Here is a 20,178-nt window from a genome sequence, read left to right on the forward strand (position 1 = left end):
CTTCATGTAAAGCAAAACACTTTTATTTATTTTTAGAATGTTAGATTGGAGAATAGGCACCAGATGGTCAAGGTTGGGGTACTCTGATAAAGCAGGTGATAAGCACATTGATATCTGAGATTCACCTGGCCTAGAATTACGTCATAGGCTGTTTGAGTTAGAATATTGTTCTGAACTTAGCATGCATCAGAATCCCCTGGAAGCCTTAGTAAAACGGACTGCTAGGCCCCACACACCCCCAGTTTCTGATATAGGGCTTGAATGTCCCATTTTTAGTAACTTCCCAGATGATGCTGCTGCTTCTGGTCCAGAGACCACACTTTGAGAACCACTGATCTGGAATACAGGTTAGGCAGGGATAAAATTCCTTAAGAGAAATGTATAATGTTATAAGATACTGTGAAGAATGTGGAGGCAAAGCAAACCCTTACCAGGGCTGTTATATATGGAATGTGCAACTGACCCAAATCTGTGGACTTTGAGTAAATCACTAAGGATACACTGCATTAAGTTAAAGTACAGTACAAACAGGGCCTGGCTTTGTACCTGGTTACTAGGTGTGGTACGTACATGGAACTTTAGTAAACAACATGTGGCTTTAAACCTCTCTTCTGAACTGCAGTGACTATTTGTGATAATTTTCTTATTTGAAATTATGACAGGCAGGCTTACAACAAAGTTAAAATTAAAAACTCTTTATCCAAGTCACCATCTAAAGTAGAATTCTTATTCGTTAACAATGTTTTGCCCACTTTCTTCAATGAACCTGGTGTTCTACAATAAGCTACCCAGTCTGAGGCACATTTCATACCAAGATTGATTGATTGCCAAGGAGACTCCAGTGCCAAGCTCTGGACAAGCTCCTGTTTCCCCCTCTCTTTCTGCTAAAAGGAGGGGAACTCGTGGTGCAGGTTCAAAGGCAAGATGCTGGAGAAGTAGAGGCTACAGATCCAGCCCACTAAGTTCTCTCTCTGTTCTGTCCATCAGCAGCAAAAGTATGTGCGTTCAAATGATAAAACTTGCAGTTTTAGGCTTGAAGGGATATGAGCATCCAAAACCAGAATATCCTTCCTTGCATAAATCCAAGGAAAATGCCAAGGGGAATCAGCATCTACCTGCCAGGTCCAAATGTATTCTATCCCTGGCTTCATCTGAGTCAGGAGATTTCACTACTAAGAGAAACTGCTATCCTGAACAAAATTGTCCTTTATAGTAGCCGCCAATCAGAGATAAGGATAGTCCCTTCACACAGAGTTCCAAAATTTTGGACTTTAGAAACTATTTGTTGTTTCTCTTCCAGTACTGTGCCATTGATTCTTGCATAAAATTCTGGAATGCTGGCTCTTCACGGCTTTCCTCTGTAACTGCAAGGAAAAAAGAAGGTTAATTCTTTTTAAACTCTCCCATTAGACAGGTGGATTAGAGCTGCTGTCACCCATCCATCAGAAATAGTACCTTTGACCCTTGAACAACACGGGTTTGAACTGCATAGGTCCATGTATACACGAATTTTTTTCAATCGTAAATACTACAGTACCACACGATCCACAGGTGGTGAAATCCACGAATGTGGAACCACAGATACAGAGGGCCAACTATAAGTTAATTATACAGGGATTTTAAACTGTGAGGAGGGTGGGTACCCCTAGTCTCCAAGTTGTTGAAGAGTCAACTATATTTCTAAGACACTGTATGTCCACTTCTCCCAATAAGGAAATATCTCCTAGAAGCAGGCTGTATTTATCATGTTGCCCAAAATGTACAATTTCTTTGACCTGTAAGTGGGGAGAATACCTCCTTCATAAAGTAATTAAAATGAGGTCCCACTCCTACATATTTTTAACTGAGAGAAATGAAAACCTCTGTCCACAAATACCTGTTAATGAATGTTTAGAGCAGCTTTATTCATGACAGCTAAAACCTGGCAACAACCCCAGTGTCAATCAGCTGGTGAATGGATAAACAAAGGTACATCCACATAATAGAACTATTACTCAGCAATAAAAAAGAACATATTACTGACACATGCAGTAACATGGATGGATCACAAAAGCATTACACTGAATGAAAAAAGTCAAATGCAAGTTAAATACTGTGATTCCACTTACACAACATTCTGGAAAAGGCAAAATTATAGGAATAAAAATCAGGTAAGCGGTTGCCAGGAACTGGTGTGGGGGAAGGGACTGAATAAAAGCGAGCCTGAGCGAACTTTTAGGGTGATGGAAGTGTTCTGTTTCTTGATTATAATGGTAATTACAAAACTATATATATGTATTAAAATTCATCAAGCTATACACTTTAATAAAAGGGTGGGATTTATTGTTTGTAAATTATACCTCAATAAATCTTATTAAATGATGCAATTTACATGTTAGTATCCAGCACACTGGAATAAAGAGAAGTTTGCTCTTGGGCACAGCTAGGACCTAAAAGCGTTGTTTCAAGAAACAGATTCTGTCCACAGTCCATAAAACTATGCAAAGTGGAACACTTTTGGGTTTCCAGAGCCATTCTATCTTCAATGCTACAGTCCCTTCTGACTGGTTTAGGTCTGCTGAGGCCTCCTTTTGTATTCTTAAAACAATGATTACAATAAACAATCCTGGATTCCTCAAAATTGAGTTAGGACCTAAAGATGAGAAGACACAAGACTAATAAAAGGCCGTAATCAAGCTCAATATTAACCATTCAGTAGGAAGGCCAGGAACTTTGAATATATGGAACTCCTTCCTGGTGCTGCATCCTTTAGCATGTCCTCTCTCCCCTGTAACTGGCTTCATGCTCAAGGTCTTCCCTCAGTAGCAGGAAGCTCCCGGGCAAACAATGAAAGAATAAGCAGCTGTTCTGTTCTCATGAGCCACCTCAGCCACCTCTCACCTCTGTGGTCAATATCTTCAGTATCACTGTCTGCTTCCTCATCCTCTTCATCCAAGGTTCCCCGAGTCAGGATCAAGTCAGAAGGGTCCATCACAGGAGGTAAGCTGCCTACATAGAAAACATCTATCACTAGCATGTCATGAACATAGGCCTCCTCAAAAAAGTGATTTTGAATCGATAAGCAAGTATGATTAAAAACTGGCAGGATAAAAGTGATCATGAAAAAATGCACGATCTTATCTCTTCTAAATGTACAGTTAATACCACTTAACATTTCTACACTAGTGTATTTCACAAAGTGCTTTCATGAGGCCAGTAACCCAAGAGGTCTCATTTTCTTTTTTTTTTTTTTTTTTTGCGGTACTCGGGCCTCTCACTGTTGTGGCCTCTCCCGTTGCGGAGCACAGGCTCCGGACGCGCAGGCTCAGCGGCCATGGCTCACGGGCCCAGCCGTTCCGCGGCATGTGGGATCTTCCCGGACCGGGGCACGAACCCGTGTCCCCAGCATCGGCAGGCAGACTCTCAACTACTGCGCCACCAGGGAAGCCCCCAGAGGTCTCATTTTTAAGTTGAGGAAAATAACTCTCAAGTAGCTTGTCTTCATAGTAATAGTAATGTCATTTATTTGTACTAGCTCTCAGCTTAGAAGAGGCTATGGTTTTTCCTATGAAGGCTAAAGACATTTGAGCAGATCCAGTGTGCTGATAAGTCAAGAGTAGAAGTGTGGAGCGTGGAACTCACTTAACTGGTAAACCCAGCCAGGTTCCAGCACCTAATCCACCAAGTGGCTTTGCTGTTCTCTACTAGACCTATAGCAATAGCTATCATTAACAGAACTTTACTCCTTTAAAGGCCAGTCCACCAATGAGTGTGGGAGGGTGAGTGTGTATATATTTAAATTTGAGCACCAACCTAGGAACCCCTAGAGAATTAATGACAAAACTAACTCAAACAATAAAAAATGTCAGTAAAGTAGCAGAATAAAAAGACTAAAATACAGAAATGAAAAGCCTTCATAAACACAAACATAACCAGTTAGAAGAAAAATCCCATTTTCAACACTAACGAAGATACAATCCTTGGGAAAAATTTAACAACTTTAACAAAACCTACATGAGGAAAACATTCCTGGAAGACATAAAAGTAGACTGGACAAATATAAACACATTCCTTGTTCTTAGACAGGAAGAGCAACATCAAAGAGATGTCAATTAATTAATTAATTAATATAACACAATCCCAATAAAAATATCAAAGAGGTTTTTTAGCGAGCTACATTAAGTTGATACTAAAGGTCATTTGGGAAAACAAACAAGCAAGAATAGTCAGGGAAACACTAAAAAAGAAAACGTTGAGGAGGACTAGCCCTAGCAGATATTAAAACATACTATAAAGCCTCTATATGTAATTAAAGCCACACAGTAAAGGCACACAGTCTAGAGGAATAAAATAGGTAATCCAGAAATACATCCAAGTACATATGAAACTTTAGTATATGATACAGGTAGCATCTCATCACTGGGACAAAGGTAGACTTTTTAATAAATCATGTGGGTACAACTATTTATGAAAAAGGTAACACAGACCTATACCTCACACCATACCCAGGAATAAACCCTAAATGGATCAGGGTTCCAAATGTAGAAAATAAAACCATACAAGTACTACAGTAAAACAGGAGTGAATGCCTCTTTAACACAGGTGTGGATAAAGGATTCCCAACTATGACTCAAAACCAGGTGCAATAAAAGATAAATAAATTTGACTACATCAAATTTATACAAAACGAAACAAACTTTTGCATGGCAAAATAACACCATGAACGAAGTCAAAGGGCAACTGACAAACAGGGAGAAAATATCTGCAACATGTATCAGGAAAATGAAGACTATCCCTACCTAGATTAATGCATATTAAAACTAATGGGTAAATATTTGAAAATTAAAAGTACATTTATCTAATCAAAGCATCACCCCACAAAATACTTATTATGAAGGGAAAAATAACTTTATGATGAAAAAACCTGGCAGACACCACTTTAAGTAAGTGATCAAAGACAGCTCATCATCATGTACCTTGTGATATGATACATGGAAAAAACACTTCACATCTGTTAACTTCTGCTAAAAAGGAGCCACCTGAATTGAACCATGAGGAAACATCAGACAAACCCAAATTGAAGAAAATTCTACAAAAATGTAAGTACCATACACTTCAAAAATATCAATGTCATGAAATGCAAAGAAAGACTAAGGAGCCATTCCAGATTAAAGGAAAATAAGAGACGTGACAACTAAATGCAACACAGATCCAGAACCTTCTCCTGCTATAGAGGGCAAATGGCTACGTCTAAATAAGGTCTATACATTAGATAATAGGAACGTGTCAATGTTAATTTCCTAGTTTTTGATAACTACAATGAGGGTATATAAAATAATGCCCTTATTTTTAAGAAAAACTCAAGGGTAAAGGTGCATCATGTCTGCAACTTACTCTTAAACGATTCAGAAAAAAGTTATATATAATATACAAATATTTTATACGTATACTTATATATTTATATAAAACGTAAAGCCAAACATATATAACAGAAAGAATAAAGTAAATGTGGTAGATGTTAACATTTGGTGAATCTAGCTGAAGGGTATATGGCAATTCTTTGCAATTCATGAAACTCTTCTGTAAATCTAAAATTAGGCCAAAATAAACAGTAAAAGAGGGGGAGGATTAAAAAGTAATTAAAAAAAAAAGTAGACATCAAGTATCTTGCCAAAGTAAACCAAAAACTACCTGAAGAGAAAGAATCATCATATACATATGTATAAAAGTATAAACACAGATAAGATAAATGTGGTATGAGAGACACAGACAGTGGATTCCTCATTAACACAGATGTTAGATATAGGTATGTCCGTAGGTATATATCTACATCTGTACACTTCAAAAATGTCAATGTCATGAAATACAAAAACAAAGGATCCATTCACGATTAAAGGAGACGAAGAGACAACTAAACACAATGCAGATCTAGGATTTATCTAAATTGACTGAAGAACAGATAGATAGATACACTATACAACATTTACTTTATCCTTTTCTCTTTCTCTCCCTTAAACATAAATACCTACCTACTAAGTGGAGATAAGTGTACCCCGCTCTTAGTTCCTAACACCAGAAGACCCTCCAGTACCTGTGGCAGTCCCGGTGTCCAAGGCTATAGAGCCCATATCTTTCCGAAGTCGTTCCAGTTGTTCTTTCTGCTGCTGGCTCTGTGCACTGGCCTACATACACAGAGGAAAATGTTGTCATATTAAAAAAGGAGGCCCAAGTTAGATGCCAGACTTCTAACTGGAGATGACAAATTATACAAATACTAGAGGCAGATAAGGGATGGCTGATGACAGAAACATTGAGCAGTGTGGGCCCAGATTAGCAGAAGTTCATTCCGGAGGGCTCTGCAGACTGTATTAGAGGTTTCAGAAATTAGACACAAAATCATCAAAAGAACCCTCAAACAGACACAGCAGGAAGGCTCAGTGATAAGATGTCCAATGTAGCCGATGGGGATAGGACACTTCATCATTTGGGGTAAGAGTTGTGAACTACCCTCTGTTCTTAAACAAAATTCTACAAGTAGCCTTTAAATGGACCTTGGAGTAGGGGTGGAGGTATGGCACAAGAAGGGCTCAGCATATATAAAAGGAAAAATTACTGATTTTTATTACTTCAAGTATAGAGAAGAAAAATAATTAAGGGCCTTTCTGCATCCAGACAGCATACGTACAAATTTACAGGTTTAAATTAACAAGTATCTAAAGGATACATTGAGAACCAAAACAAAAGCATTTATGGCAGAAGGATTAGTACATAGTTTGAGATTGTTTATTCAGTGGCCCTAAAATACACAAATAGCCTCTTTTCTTACCAGCGATTTCTTCAGACGTTCATATTCAGGACGATACTCTCTGGAAAGAGAAACACTTTCTAAATCCCTTTGATTAATAATCTATCCTGTCCCCGCCTCCACATCACTTCTATTTTCCTAGTACTTTGATAATAACAAAAGATCTTATGTCACCATACATCAGATGTAACAAGTCTTAGTCACTGAGATTCTATCCCTAAGGAATTAAAAGCCAAGGTGCCTGCCCCCTCCCTGAAATCAGCAACAAGACAAAAGACTGACTGCTGATCTGGGAAGATCAACTCTGGGGAGACCATGACCAATGAGTTCACCATCCACTTGGATAAACATGAGTAAAAGATGTTTAAATGATGAGTAAAAGAAGCTAGGCCTACTGGGCTCAGGAAGCCCAATACATAATTATGTCGTTTATCTGGGCAACCATGAAAGGATATAGAAAAGAGTCTATCCTGAGGCTTTGATAACACATGCAAAAAAACAAAACAAAACAAACAAAAAAACGAACCTCATCTGATGAATAAAAATCAAAATAATGTTTCTGAAAAACCACAATGTGGCTATTAGGCTCTTGCTAAGTATGAAGCTTGCTAGAAAGCAGCCAATTATCAGGCCTAAGGAAAGTGTATAGGTGCTATGACTCCACTTTGCTTTAGATAAATGGAACTCCAGTATTAACCAAGAAAATAGTTATAACAATCATTTATTAAGAAATATGCTTACTACATGTCAGCAATTGTGTTAGGTGCTTTAGATATATTATCTCAAATAATCCCCACAACGACCTTAACAATAAATGCTATTACCCTTCATCTATAAATGAGGAAAACTTGCTAAGGTTACACACTTATTAATTGGAGGAAAAAGAAATCTAAACCATGTCTATCTGACTCCAAAGTCTATGTTCTTCATCAGGGGTCAACCAATGTGGCAAACAGGACAAATCCAGCCCACTGCCTATTTTTATAAATAAAGTTTTATTGGAACACAGCCACGCCATTTGTTTAGGAATTGTCTATAGCTGCTTTTGCACCACAATGAGAGTTGAGGAGTTTCAACAGATAATGCAACCCACAAAGCCTAAAATATTTAATACCTGGCTTTTTACAAACAATGTCTGATGACACCTGTTCTTCATCATTCAATACAGTGAAGATTTTATACTCCTATTCTTTTTTAAAAAAAGTTAACAGCTACTTGTTAACCCTAAGTGTGATCAGATCCAGTGCACATCTGCATGGCAAATATAATACAAACACCATGAAAACCAAAATGTTTTGCCTGGCAAAACAGCTATCATATCAGACCTGTGGGTAACTAAGAGTGCCATCACTAGAATGTTCCTTTATCCTCACCTTTCATATTCTTCTGTGGCACTGGCAACTTGCACGAAGAGTTCATCTAAGCCTGTACCCAGAACAGCAGACACTCCCACCACCTGCCAAAAGCATCATTAATACCACTGAGGAAACAACTGTATATTTTTAAATGGCATATATTATTTGGCTCAAATTTCATAAAATCTTCACAGAAGAGGTTTGGCTACTTTAAGAAGTCTCTGGCAAAGAATGAAGCTAAAACAAGACAAAATGGCATACCTACTCAAGAGTGATGGAAATAAGTCTATGGAAAATAGAGAACTGAGAAAGATAATTAGGATCAAACAAGCAGCAGTTCATCTATTCCCTATCAAATCAAACCACAGTCTGTTCTCTATAAAAATTAGTATCTCAATGTCTTCGCTTGGGCAATTAACATACTTGCTGCTACCCACACCCACTTTTGCTTACACAAATCTTACCCATCCTTCAAAGCACACCTATATTGACTATATCCTCAAAAAATCTCTCACTTCAAAAGTGATCTACCCCATCACCACTATCAGGCCCAACTTTTAATCTTTCTTAAGATATCACAATATAAGTTACTACAATATATCATGTTTTAACTCTGCGTTTAGCCTTCTCTCCTAACTAGACCATAAACTCTCTGAGGGTAGGGTCCATATCATATTTATCTTTTAAGTCTCCAGTTTTTAATAAGCCATGCCTTAAAAATTACTTTTCAGAAGGTAATGAACTTCCTTTCCAAAATAGGTTCAAAGCCAGCCCTTTGGGTTATGAGGTTATCTGGAGAGACCAACAGCATAAGCAAGAAAGTTTACCCTGAGGGAGCTGTAAAACTCATCTAACACGAGGCTCATTGAACGAGTCAGGTTACTGACGTATGTAGTCTCTTGATTCAAGGCATCTTGGAAAGCCTCAAAATCCTGCATCCATTCCACTGCAAAGCTGTGATCAATGATGTCAGTCTGTACCAGAGAGAAGTCAACTATCAGCAACCAGGGATGAGGTCAGACATCAAACAACGGCAAAAAAAATTTTTTAATTGATGACAGCAGAGAGCAATAATTCATGTATTTTCTTTCTCTGCTTCCCCCATTTCCTCCTCCACTGCAACAAGTCACAAAGAGCCAAGACTGCTGTGCAGTATAAATAATTAAATGAAGATCTGTATATTCTAGGTTAGAACAGACCTTCACTATCCACTGCCAAGTGACCATGGCCACAGTGGAGGCCAGTACCCTCCAGGCTCTGAAGTCAAGTACATAGTCTCTTGCATCCTAGCCAACAACAGAGAAGTTTTGGTTTTGTTTAACTGCCACTTCCAACAGACTAGCAGTCCCTCCCTCATTTACACAGTCCCAATCCTGAGGGATAACCTATACGCTGTGGACCAGGGGCTACTCTATCTAGCCTAAAAAAACTTTGGAAAAGAATCAGCAATATATATTCATTCGATTTGATTGAATCCATTTCCTAGAAGTGCTCATGACTTTGCTTCAGGTTAGCTTAAATCTCCTCTCCAGCATCTGAAATAATCCTTCTCACCTACCCAAACACAAGGTTCTGATGAAAACGAAACATTCAGTCACAACAGGAAGAATCCACTTACTTTATTCATGACCACAATAAAAGGCAGCTTGGTTTTGTACAAGATGCTGAAAATCAAACATTGAGGCATTATTAGTAAAAGCACTTAAGCACCTGCTTGCCTGTTATCTGATGGAACTGAGTAATAAATAGGGAGATGGGTTCAGACTCTAAATACAGGTATCCATTCTTACACAGCACTCACATATTCTCCCCTCCCAAGCAGGAAACTACCACTACCATCAAGCAAACAACACACATACACACTCTCTCCTTTTCTTAGAGTAATAATGCTTTGGTACTGATCCTGGTTTTGTGTGTGTGTGTGTGTGTGTGTGTGTGTGTGTGTGTGTTTCACCAAATTAACTGTCTTTTAAACAATTAATATGAAGACAAAATCATGCTATCAAACATCAGATTTCTATCTAGACTAAGATTTCTTGTGTTTAACAGGAAGGGACATCCCTAGTCATAACAGAAGAGACAAATCGGGGTGATTGTTTTTGCATACCCCCAAAATAAAATTCAGCATTAATAATGGTCCGCCTTGCTCCTAGGTCTAATGCACTGATAAAGCCTAGTGAGGCATGTCCTTCCTCTCCTAATGGCACCACACTTGGGAAAACACGTGCATTTAGAATCATGGATGAATCTTTTTATTCAGTCTCTCCTCATGTTATAATTTCACTCTTCCTATCACAACACAGAAGAAAGGCATTTAGACCAGGGGCTCTATTCTATTCAGAACTGGATTTCATTCAACTTGGGGCAACTGCCAGAAGGTTCATATTCATTCATCACCTATTCTGTAACAAGCAAGGGAGGAAGATGAGAAGTGGCTGATAAGAGAATGCCAACAGTATATGTGCTTCCTTTCCCGCCCTAACCCAGAGCCCCTCCCTAACCCAGAACCACTAAAGTGAGTGGCAAGCCTGAATGAAAACCTAGGGGTAAGCACTCAGGACTCAAAAATGATGGAAAAGAAGTGGAGACTTCATACCTTGACATAATACTATGCCCAACAATAACGCATTACCTGCAGGCATAGAGCATATTGGACATGAAGGTCACTGGGTTGATACTTCGAGATGTGTCCATTACATAAATGACAATCGTTGGAAACGAGGATGCCTAAAGCCACAAAATAATCAAAGCTTTAGTCAGAGGGTTCTTGACCTGTCCCCAAATTCTTCTCCTACCTTCCGTGGCAAGGAAGAACCACTTTAGGCAGGTGTGCAGAGCTCTATGACTCTATCCCACATAAGATCCCAAGCAATAAGAAGCTTTTCTTGTCTGGCTCTCTACTTACCCTGAGTAACAAGTCCTAGAATACTCACCAGGGCCTCAGTGATGATTGTCCCAGAAGCTGACCAGGTGAATACCTCAATCTGTCCAGGTGTGTCAATCAAGACATACCTGTGTCAAAAAAGACCATTAAAGAAGTTTTCATTTATGCATTCTGAAACATATTCCATCCCACAAAACATTAACATCTGGTTACTCAAGACTGAAATAACCTCTTCACACTGTCAAGTCTCACTTCTTCCCATTGCCCTTAAAGTGCATACCACATTCCCCTGGGTTTTGTTCAATGTCCAGTATTCAGGCTCATTGGCAGGAGCACCAATACATCACTGCTGCAAATGATCACAGAGAAAACTGACAGTTTTAGAAACACACTGCATTAAAAATGAGAGATAAGCAAAACCAGAGTGTAAATCTCTTGGGAAACCATCTGGTTACTTAGGGGTGGGGTTGGAGGAAAATGGAGGGAGGGAGAAAAAGAATAAGAAAGTGATAACTAAAGAAGAGGGTCTCTTATTGAGGGAATGAAACGTTCTAAAATTGATTGTGATGATGGCTGTACAATTCTGTAACTACACTAAAAGCCACAGAATTGTACAATTTAAATGGGTAAATTGTATGGCCTATGACCTATATCTCAATAAAGCTGTTTTTAAAAAAGCAAAGATCCACACATACATGGACAATTAATTGACAACAAAGGAGCCAAGAACATACAACGGAGAAAGGAAAGTCTCTTCAAGAAATGGTGTTGGGAAAAACAGACAGTCACATGCAAGAGAATGAAACCAGACCACTCCATACACAAAAATTAACTCAAAATGGATGAAAGACTTGAATGTAACACCTGAAAACATTAAATAAATTTCTGGAGGAAAACATAAGCAGTAACCTCACGGACATAAGTTTCTGTGGATCTGACTCCAAAGGCAAGGAAATCAAAAGCAATAATAAACAAATGAGACTACATCAAACTAAAAAGCTTCTGCACAGGAAAGGAAAACATCATCAAAACTAAAAGGTGGGAATTTCCTGGTGGTCCAGTGGTTAGGACTCAGCGCGTTCACCACAGTGGCCCAGCTTCAATCCCTGGTCGGGGAACTAAGATCCCACAAGCTGCCGGGCATTGCCCAAAACAAAAAACTAAAAGGCAAGCTACTGAACAGCAGAAATTGCAAATCGTATCTCTGATTAGGGATTGGTATCCAAAATATATAAAGAACACATACAACCCCAAAACAAATAAACAACCCGATTCAAAAATGGGCAGAGGATCCGATTACGTAGACATTTCTCCAAAGACACAGATGGCTAAAAGGCACATGAAAAGATGTTCAACATCACTAATTATTAGGGAAATGCAAATCAAAACCACAATGAAGTATCACCTCACACCTGTTAGAATGGCTCTTACCAAATAGATAACAAGTGCTGAAAAGGATGTACAGAAGAGGAAACCCTCGTAAACTGTTGGTGGGAATATAAACTGGTGCAGCTACTATGAAAAACAGTAGAAAGATTCCTCAAAAAATGAAGGATAGAGCTAACCATATGATCCAGTGATTCCACTTCCGGGTATTTATCCAAAGAATATAAAAACACTAATTAGAAAAAATATATGCACCCTTATGTTCATTGCATCATTATGTACAATAGCCAAGACATGGAAGCAACCTAAGTGTCCACCAATGGATGAATGGATAAAGAAGATGTAGTATATACACAGTGGAATACTATTCAGCCATAAAAGAAGAATGAAATCTTGCCATTTGCGACAACATGGATGAACAACATGAGGGTATTATGCTAAGTAAAATAAGTCAGAAGGAAAAAGACAACTACCATATGATTTCACTCACATGTGGAATAATCTGGAGGAAGGAAGGAAGGAAGGAAGGGAGGGAGGGAGGGAGGGAGAGAGGAAGGGGAAGGGGAAGGGAAAGGGAAGGGAAAGTGAAGGGAAAAGGAAGGGTAAGGGAAGGAAACCAACCAACCAAAAGCAAGCTCACAGATACAGAGAACAAATCAGTGGTTACCAGAGGAAAAAGGGGTTGTGGGTGGGCAAAAAGGGTGAAGGGGATCGATTGTATGGTGACCGATGGTAACTGGACTTTTGTGGGGTGATCACTTTGCAGTGTACACATGTTAAATTACAATGCGTACCTGAAACTTATTTTTAAAAAAGCAAAAAATTTGAATAGACGTTTCTCCAAATGTATACCAATGGCCAAGAAGTACACTAAAAGATGCTCAACATCTGGACTTCCTGGTGGCGCAGTGGTTAAGAATCCGCCTGCCAATGCAGGGGACACGGGTTCAAGCCCTGGTCTGGGAAGATCCCACATGCTGCGGAGCAACTAAGCCCGTGCCCCACAACTACTGAGCCTGAGCTCCAGAGCCCGCGAGCCACGACTACTGAGCCTACATGCCACAACTATTGCAGCCCGCATGCCTAGAACCTGTGCTCTGCAACAAAGAGAAGCAACCACAATGAGAAGCCCAAGCACTGCAACTAGAGGAATCCCGTACACAGCAACAAAGACCCAAAGCAGCCAAAAAATAAATAAATTTATTAAAACAAAAACAATTACAAGTAGTGACCAGAATGTACAGAAAATGGAACCCTCCATACATTGCTGGTGAGAATGTAAAATGGTATGTGAAGCCAGCAGGAGCCTGGAGGAATGGGGAATAGAGTGACTGCTAATGAGTATGGGGTTTCTTTTGGAGATGAAAATGTTCTGAAATTAGGTAGTTCTTTTTTTTTTTTTTTTAAGATTTATTTTTTATTTATTTATTTTTGGCTGCGCCAGCTCTTAATTGCAGCACCGTGGGATCTTCGTTGAGGCATGAGGGATCTTTCGTTGTGGCATGCGGGATTCTCTCTAGCCGTGGCGAACAGGTTTTCTCTTCTCTAGTTGTGGCGCAGGCTCTGTAGTTTGTGGCACATGGGATTCTCTCTAGCCGTCGCAAATGGGTTTTCTCTTCTCTAGTTGTGGCGCGGGCTCTGTAGTTTGCGGCATGCGGGCTCTCTAGTTGAGGCACAAGAGGTCAGTAGTTGTGGCTTGCGAGCTTAGTTGTCCCGTGGCATATGGGATCTTAGTTCCCTGACCAGGGATCGAACCTGCGTCCCCTGCATTGTAAGGCGGATTCTTTACCACTGGACCACCAGGAAGTCCCTGAAATTAGGTACCTCTGGTCGATGCACAACTTTGTGAATATACTAAAAACCACTAAACTGTATACTTTAAAAGAGTGAACTTTATGGTCTGTGAATTCATATTGCAATAAAGCTATTACTTTAAAAAACTACTCTAGTATGATCCTATTTTTGTAAAAACACCTTATCCATCCATCCTTCTATCTATGTACACATGAATAGAAACGCCTGGGATGACAGTCACTGATAGCAATAATGATAATAATGATAGCTATTTCTAGTGACAAGAAGGGTGATACTTTCATCTTTTAAATACTATGCATGGTAGGAATTATTTATAGTAATAAGCCTATATATCCTTTTTACAAAAATAATAAATTATCTTCCTTTCTTTTAAAAAAGCAAACCTATTAAAAATTTAACAACAGTTCATTGTGGGTAATGATAATAAGAATCTCCTATTCTATATTTTGATGCTTTTTAAATTAAAAAATATCCCCTCTGAATCATGTAAATTATATTAATTAAAACAAGGATTAGGGGCTTCCCTGGTGGCGCAGTGGTTAAGAATCCGCCCACCAATGCGAGGGACAAGGGTTCAAGCCCTGGTCCGGGAAGATCCCACATGCCGTGGAGCAACTAAGCCCCGTGCGCCACAACTACTGAGCCTGCGCTCTAGAGCCCGCAAGCCACAACTACTGAGCACGCGTGCCACAACTACTGAAGCCCGCGTGCCTAGAGCCTGTGCTCCGCAACAAGAGAAGCCACCACAATGAGAAGCCCGCGCACCGCAACGAAGAGTAGCCCCCCGCTCGCCACAACTAGAGAAAGCCCACGTGCAGCAATGAAGACCCAGTGTAGCCAAAAATAAACATAAAAAAAATAATAAAATAAAATAAAATAAACAAGGATTAGAAAGGTATTTCATAGACTTTAATGCCAACAAGCAAGAGAAGGCAAGTGGACAAGTGAATGTGGACTCAAATTCTCAAAATACCTCCTAAGAAGCTGGGAACATATACCAAAGTGATTGGGGGTGGGATACTATTAAATTGAGCTCTACACTGTAGAGCATCTTGTCGCTTTTATTTATTGATTGATTTTGGGCCACACCATGGCTTGTGGGATCTTAGTTCCCCAACCAGTAGAGCATCTTAATGATTGTCTTCTTGCCAACAATTTTTTCACTTATCATGGTTTCATCTCAAACTACACCCCCTCAGAACTTGATAGTAACCCGAAATTCTTCAAAAAACCTAGAAACATGTCAACTACAGAGTAATAAATAGGCACTAGACTGAAATCACTTACTTAGACATGTTCTGGGCCTTCTCAATAAATTTCATCACCTAAAAGAAAAAAACGCCAATTACAACAGAATCCAAGTTCAACAAAAAAAATCACAGGGCCCTCTCTAGAGTGGCCCACCTGCAGGCACCATTAACGATTGAATCTCTATGTTCTCTGTCTGAGGACACCAACTAACGTGCTCATGGAACCAAAGAAACATAGCCACACCTGCCGTACCACAACACCCTGGAGCACAGGGCAAGGCCTAAGGAGCTGAAGACTTGATCTGTCACTGCCAAGTCTCTCTCTTGGTGCTTCAGTAAAGCGTTAACAGCCTGAATCATTGAGTGAAATCGGAGTAAAACATCAGTGATTGCCAAACACTCTTAAGGAAGTGGAATGTGACAGAGAAAACATAACAAGATGACAACAATTTGTCACAAGTGAAAAGCCCCATAATTGTTCCATTCCCTGCCTGGTAGCCCATCCCACTCCCCATCCCTCCACCCCATCCTCAGGGTAACACTGCAAGCCAATAACAGATCAAGAAGAGACCCCAGGTCTCTTAGGTCTTTACTGGCCGCCACAACGTTCAGTGTGAAGTCTCTCACCATGTTGATCATCCTCTCATAGCCTACTTCTTTGTCCACCAAAATGCCTCCTTATATTCTGTATTGACATTGAGGTTGATTGCCCTTCTTTCCCAGTGTGATCAAGCTAAGGCATTTAAGAGTCACAGGTTCTGACACAGCCATGTCTATGTAAATAGAGACAGACATACCTGATCAAATCTGGTAGCAAAGAGATTGAGTGAGGTCACTATGCCACCATTGGGTCCAAGTCCATACCTAGACACTAAGTTGAGGATTTAAATTGCTTATAGATCAATTTAGATGATAAAGTTTATTATCTAGACAATCCCTCACAAAAACAGCGTAACGTTAGTGTTCAATTGACTAGTTTGTATCACACAATCTTAACCTCATAGGGAAACATTCACTATCGATGTCTACCTCATTCATCGTTTAGAAATGGCCAGGTGAAATGGGGCCAAAATGGAATAGACAGATGTATCAGGCATTGACAGCCTAATGGCATTAGCCATGAAGATCATTTATATACCACTCTTAGCTCTGATTCTCACTCATCAAGCCACCTGAGGATTAGAATTAGTCTTCCTATCTAGACTTACCTATAGGGAAAGTACACATTTCACACAGCAATGTACTAAGAGTTGATCTTACTAATCTTTGAGCTTCCCAGTCTAAGGGGATGGTGATCAATGGATGCATCCACCAAGACAGTACTCCCTTGTGGGACCCAGGCACACCACCAGCTAGCGTCTCCTTCTCTGTGCTAATTACAACAGCCTGAAGTTCAGGACAAAGGCAGAAAACGGAACTCACAAGCTGAAATAGGATTTCTAATCACCTACAATGCTTCTCCCCACATTCATCTTCCCTCCTCTTCATAAAATTACCTGAAAACAATCGAATGCTTTTGCTAGTATATTTCACAAGGGAAGGCACAAACACTTTTTTCAAAGCTACACAATACACAGACAGTAAGTAGCCAGGGATGAGCCAAAAACCAAAGTAGATGTGAAAAAGGATACTGTTTCATGACTTCTTTATACTTCACAGTGTCACGAATATCTGGAGGGAAAAAAAGAGAGAATGAAATGGAATTTAACACGTAAGAAACAATACAGTTTGAGACTCCCCACCTATAATATCTAAGCCAACAGACCTCTCAAGTCATCTCTGCTTCCTCTGAGCAAACAAATCAGTTTCTCTCTTAGCATCCAAGGTACTTTTCCAATCTGTTTTCTAAATTTTCAAACTAAGATCACTGAATTGTAACAGCAAAAGAAGCAAGTTCAGGAAGAGACTAGGAGGACAAAAGGTACCCTGCAAGTACCTTCCCTCCCAGCAAGAAACTGAAACTAGCTTCTGAGGCTTCTATTGTCAGCACTGTCTTCTAGTAACTTCTCCAGCTTCACACTGGCCAAGGACAACTGCCAAGTAACCCAAGAAGAATGTTAGGCTAGGAGCTCTCAAGTTATGGTAGGGATGTTGGAGACAAAGAGAAAAGTTTTATACAACTTAAATACCTTCTCAGTGACCATATACACAGAAAAAGGGAGCTAAATAAAGAAAAAAGGTTTATTTCTTACTCCTTGCTTACTGGTAACAAAGGTAATGCAGATAACATTTTTATAAAGGCATTAACTTGGGAAGTGGATGGGTGGGGAGAGAAATAGGTGATGGAGATTAAGAGGTACAAATTTTCAGTTACAAAATAAATGAGTCATGGGGTGAGATGTACAGTGTGGGGAATACAGTCAAAAATTATATAATACCGTTGTATGGTGACAGATATTAACTAGACTCATCATAGTGATCATTTTGAAATGTACATGTATTTCAATTTACTCTGTTGTATACCAGGAACTAAATACTGTGGCAGGTCAATTACACTGCAAGACAGACAAACCCACAGAAAAAGAGATTGGATTTGTAGTTACCGATCTACAAATCGGTAGAGGGTGTGGAGGGAGGGACAATTGGATGAAGGTAGTCAAAAGTACTAACTTCCAGTGAATAAATACTAGGGATGTAATATACAACATTATAAATGTAATGAGCACTGCTACATGTTATATGTGAAAGTCGAGAGTTCTCATAACAAGGAAAAAACTTTTTTTCTATTTCTTTAATTTTGTATCTATGAGATGACAGATGTTCACTAAACTTATTCATGGTAATCATTTCATGCGTTTGTAAATCAAATCATTATGCTATACAACTTAATCATATACAATGCTGTATGTCAACTATATCTCAATAAAACTAGAAAAAAATTATTTGGATGGAATTTTAAATAAAAAGGAAATTGGTCTGTCCAGTAATATCTAACTAAACCTATCTAGCAGTCAGGAGACCTATATCCCATCAACTATTAGAGTTCCAGCCTTTAAATGAAAAGATTGAATTTTTTTTTTTTCAAAATTCTTCCCATAATGATTTCTGCTTCTTAATACAAGGTCTTCCTTAATTAGTATGTTTGGAGTACAAGCTTAATAGGATTAAAAAGAGACCAGGAGGGAAAAGACTAACATCAAGGAATAGTCTGAAAATCAGGAAGCCTAGATCCTATCAAGAATCAGGACACTGGATCCCATCCATTCTTAATCTTTTTTATACAGTACTCAGGGACTCCTCTACAAGTCTGATGATAAGAGGGAAGGAACCCGTCACCAAGACAATGCACACAGGCATATATACACACATTTTCCCATGTAACTTTGCAAGATTCCTACAAATCAGTAAGCAAACTCTGCACAAAACCCACATGCTCTTAACTTGAAGAAAAAAACTATACAAACAAAGTTTATGTAACAGAGCCTGCTGAAGGGTTTACGGCTTAAAAGCCAGAGGACTGACTTTCTGTCACTTCATTTTCCCAAAGAACCATAGTCTGACACCCTTGGGTCAAAAGAGGTAGAGAGAATGGGAGTGGTAAGGAAAAAAAGGAAATTTAGGAAGAGGGAAGGAGTAAACAAAGAGAAAAAGGGAATCAGGAAGAAGCCTGTTTCAGGATGCTAGCAAATCCAAGGGAAACGAAATTAGGCAGTTTAGAAAACATTAAAAATGGAAGCATTGAAGACTCATAGGATAGGCTGACAGCTTTCCATTCTCCGAGAAACTTCACACAAGTTCTGGCAGTTTACTCACCAATATTGGCAGGAAAGGGAACTTCATGCACAGCTGGATCCAGGTTGATCACATAAGGTGGACACCCTTGACTATGCAGATATCCTGTGAGCCTCTGCAGACATATGGGGAGAAGGATGGACTGAGACCAAGAGGCATAATAAAGGAAAAAGAGAGAACTTCCACCCCTTAATCCAACTTACCAGAATTCTGCACTTCCATTTCCCTCTACCTTAAATATTCGTTTCTGATCTCCACCGCCAACATTCACTCTCAGTTGAAATGCTACCTTTCTTCATCACACATCCAACAGAGCCTCCTCTACTCTCCATCACTTACTGACTTGGTGGTTTGGGGGGAGCGGGGGTTTCTATCTCCCCCACAAAAAACATTAGCTCCATTTAAGCGGGAACCTTGTCATTTCCGCTAAATCCCCAGTGCCTGAAACATGGTAGGCACCCCAGAAGGAATTCTTTAGGAATCTACACCGAAAGCCTGTGTGCAAGCGCTCTATTAACAGCCAGAATTACTTGTTAAGCCTGCCTTCGAGGACTTGGCACTAGCAAGGCAATTCCAATACCAAGTACGGTCGTCACAAATAGGCACTGAGGGTGCGCAGAAGAGAGGCTGAATGAACCCAGGCTAGGATCTGAGACGGCTTCGCGGAGGAAAAAACAGGGGTTGCTGGCATCCTTGAAAGCCAGGCGCCGGTACCCTCCAACTCCCCAGAGAGACCTCCCTTTCTCCCCTGGCCTTACGCCTGCCACAGACAACTTCTCGCGCGCTCCTACTACGCCCGTGCCGTGCAGGTCACCTGTACAAAGGTGGTTTTCCCAGACCCCGCCATTCCCAACACCAGCAGACACACTGGGAGCCGGGGACCCCCGGAAGCTTGCGGCTCCGTGGCAGCTGCGAGCGCGGCCATCTTGCTCCTGGCTCCGCCCACTCGACCATAGAGACGCATGTAGCTAG

General features: G+C 39.9%; 1 protein-coding gene across 2 annotated transcripts; it reads right to left on the reverse strand.

Moving 5' to 3' along the window:
* Positions 1–28: 28 nt before the first annotated feature.
* On the reverse strand, positions 29–20,176 carry GPN1 (GPN-loop GTPase 1). 2 transcript variants are annotated; one of them, XM_079940265.1, is made up of 14 exons: positions 20,021–20,176; positions 19,228–19,321; positions 17,106–17,145; positions 16,272–16,338; positions 15,512–15,549; positions 11,073–11,151; positions 10,772–10,866; positions 9,758–9,803; positions 8,967–9,113; positions 8,158–8,240; positions 6,806–6,845; positions 6,071–6,161; positions 2,881–2,988; positions 29–1,364 (listed from the first exon to the last, which is right to left on the reverse strand). In XM_079940265.1, the coding sequence occupies exons 1-14, from the start codon at positions 20,168–20,170 to the stop codon at positions 1,279–1,281; spliced, it is 1,164 nt and encodes a 387-aa protein (XP_079796391.1). In that variant the 5' UTR covers positions 20,171–20,176; the 3' UTR covers positions 29–1,278. The 2 variants fall into 2 exon arrangements, with proteins under 2 accessions (XP_079796391.1, XP_079796392.1); XM_079940266.1 differs by lacking the exon at positions 20,021–20,176 and adding an exon at positions 19,410–19,799 and having other exon boundaries at positions 30–1,364.
* Between the last annotated feature and the right edge of the window lie 2 nt (positions 20,177–20,178).

The sequence above is a fragment of the Stenella coeruleoalba genome (genome assembly GCF_951394435.1).
Source record: "Stenella coeruleoalba genome assembly, chromosome: 13".
Taxonomy (NCBI): Eukaryota; Metazoa; Chordata; class Mammalia; order Artiodactyla; family Delphinidae; genus Stenella; species Stenella coeruleoalba.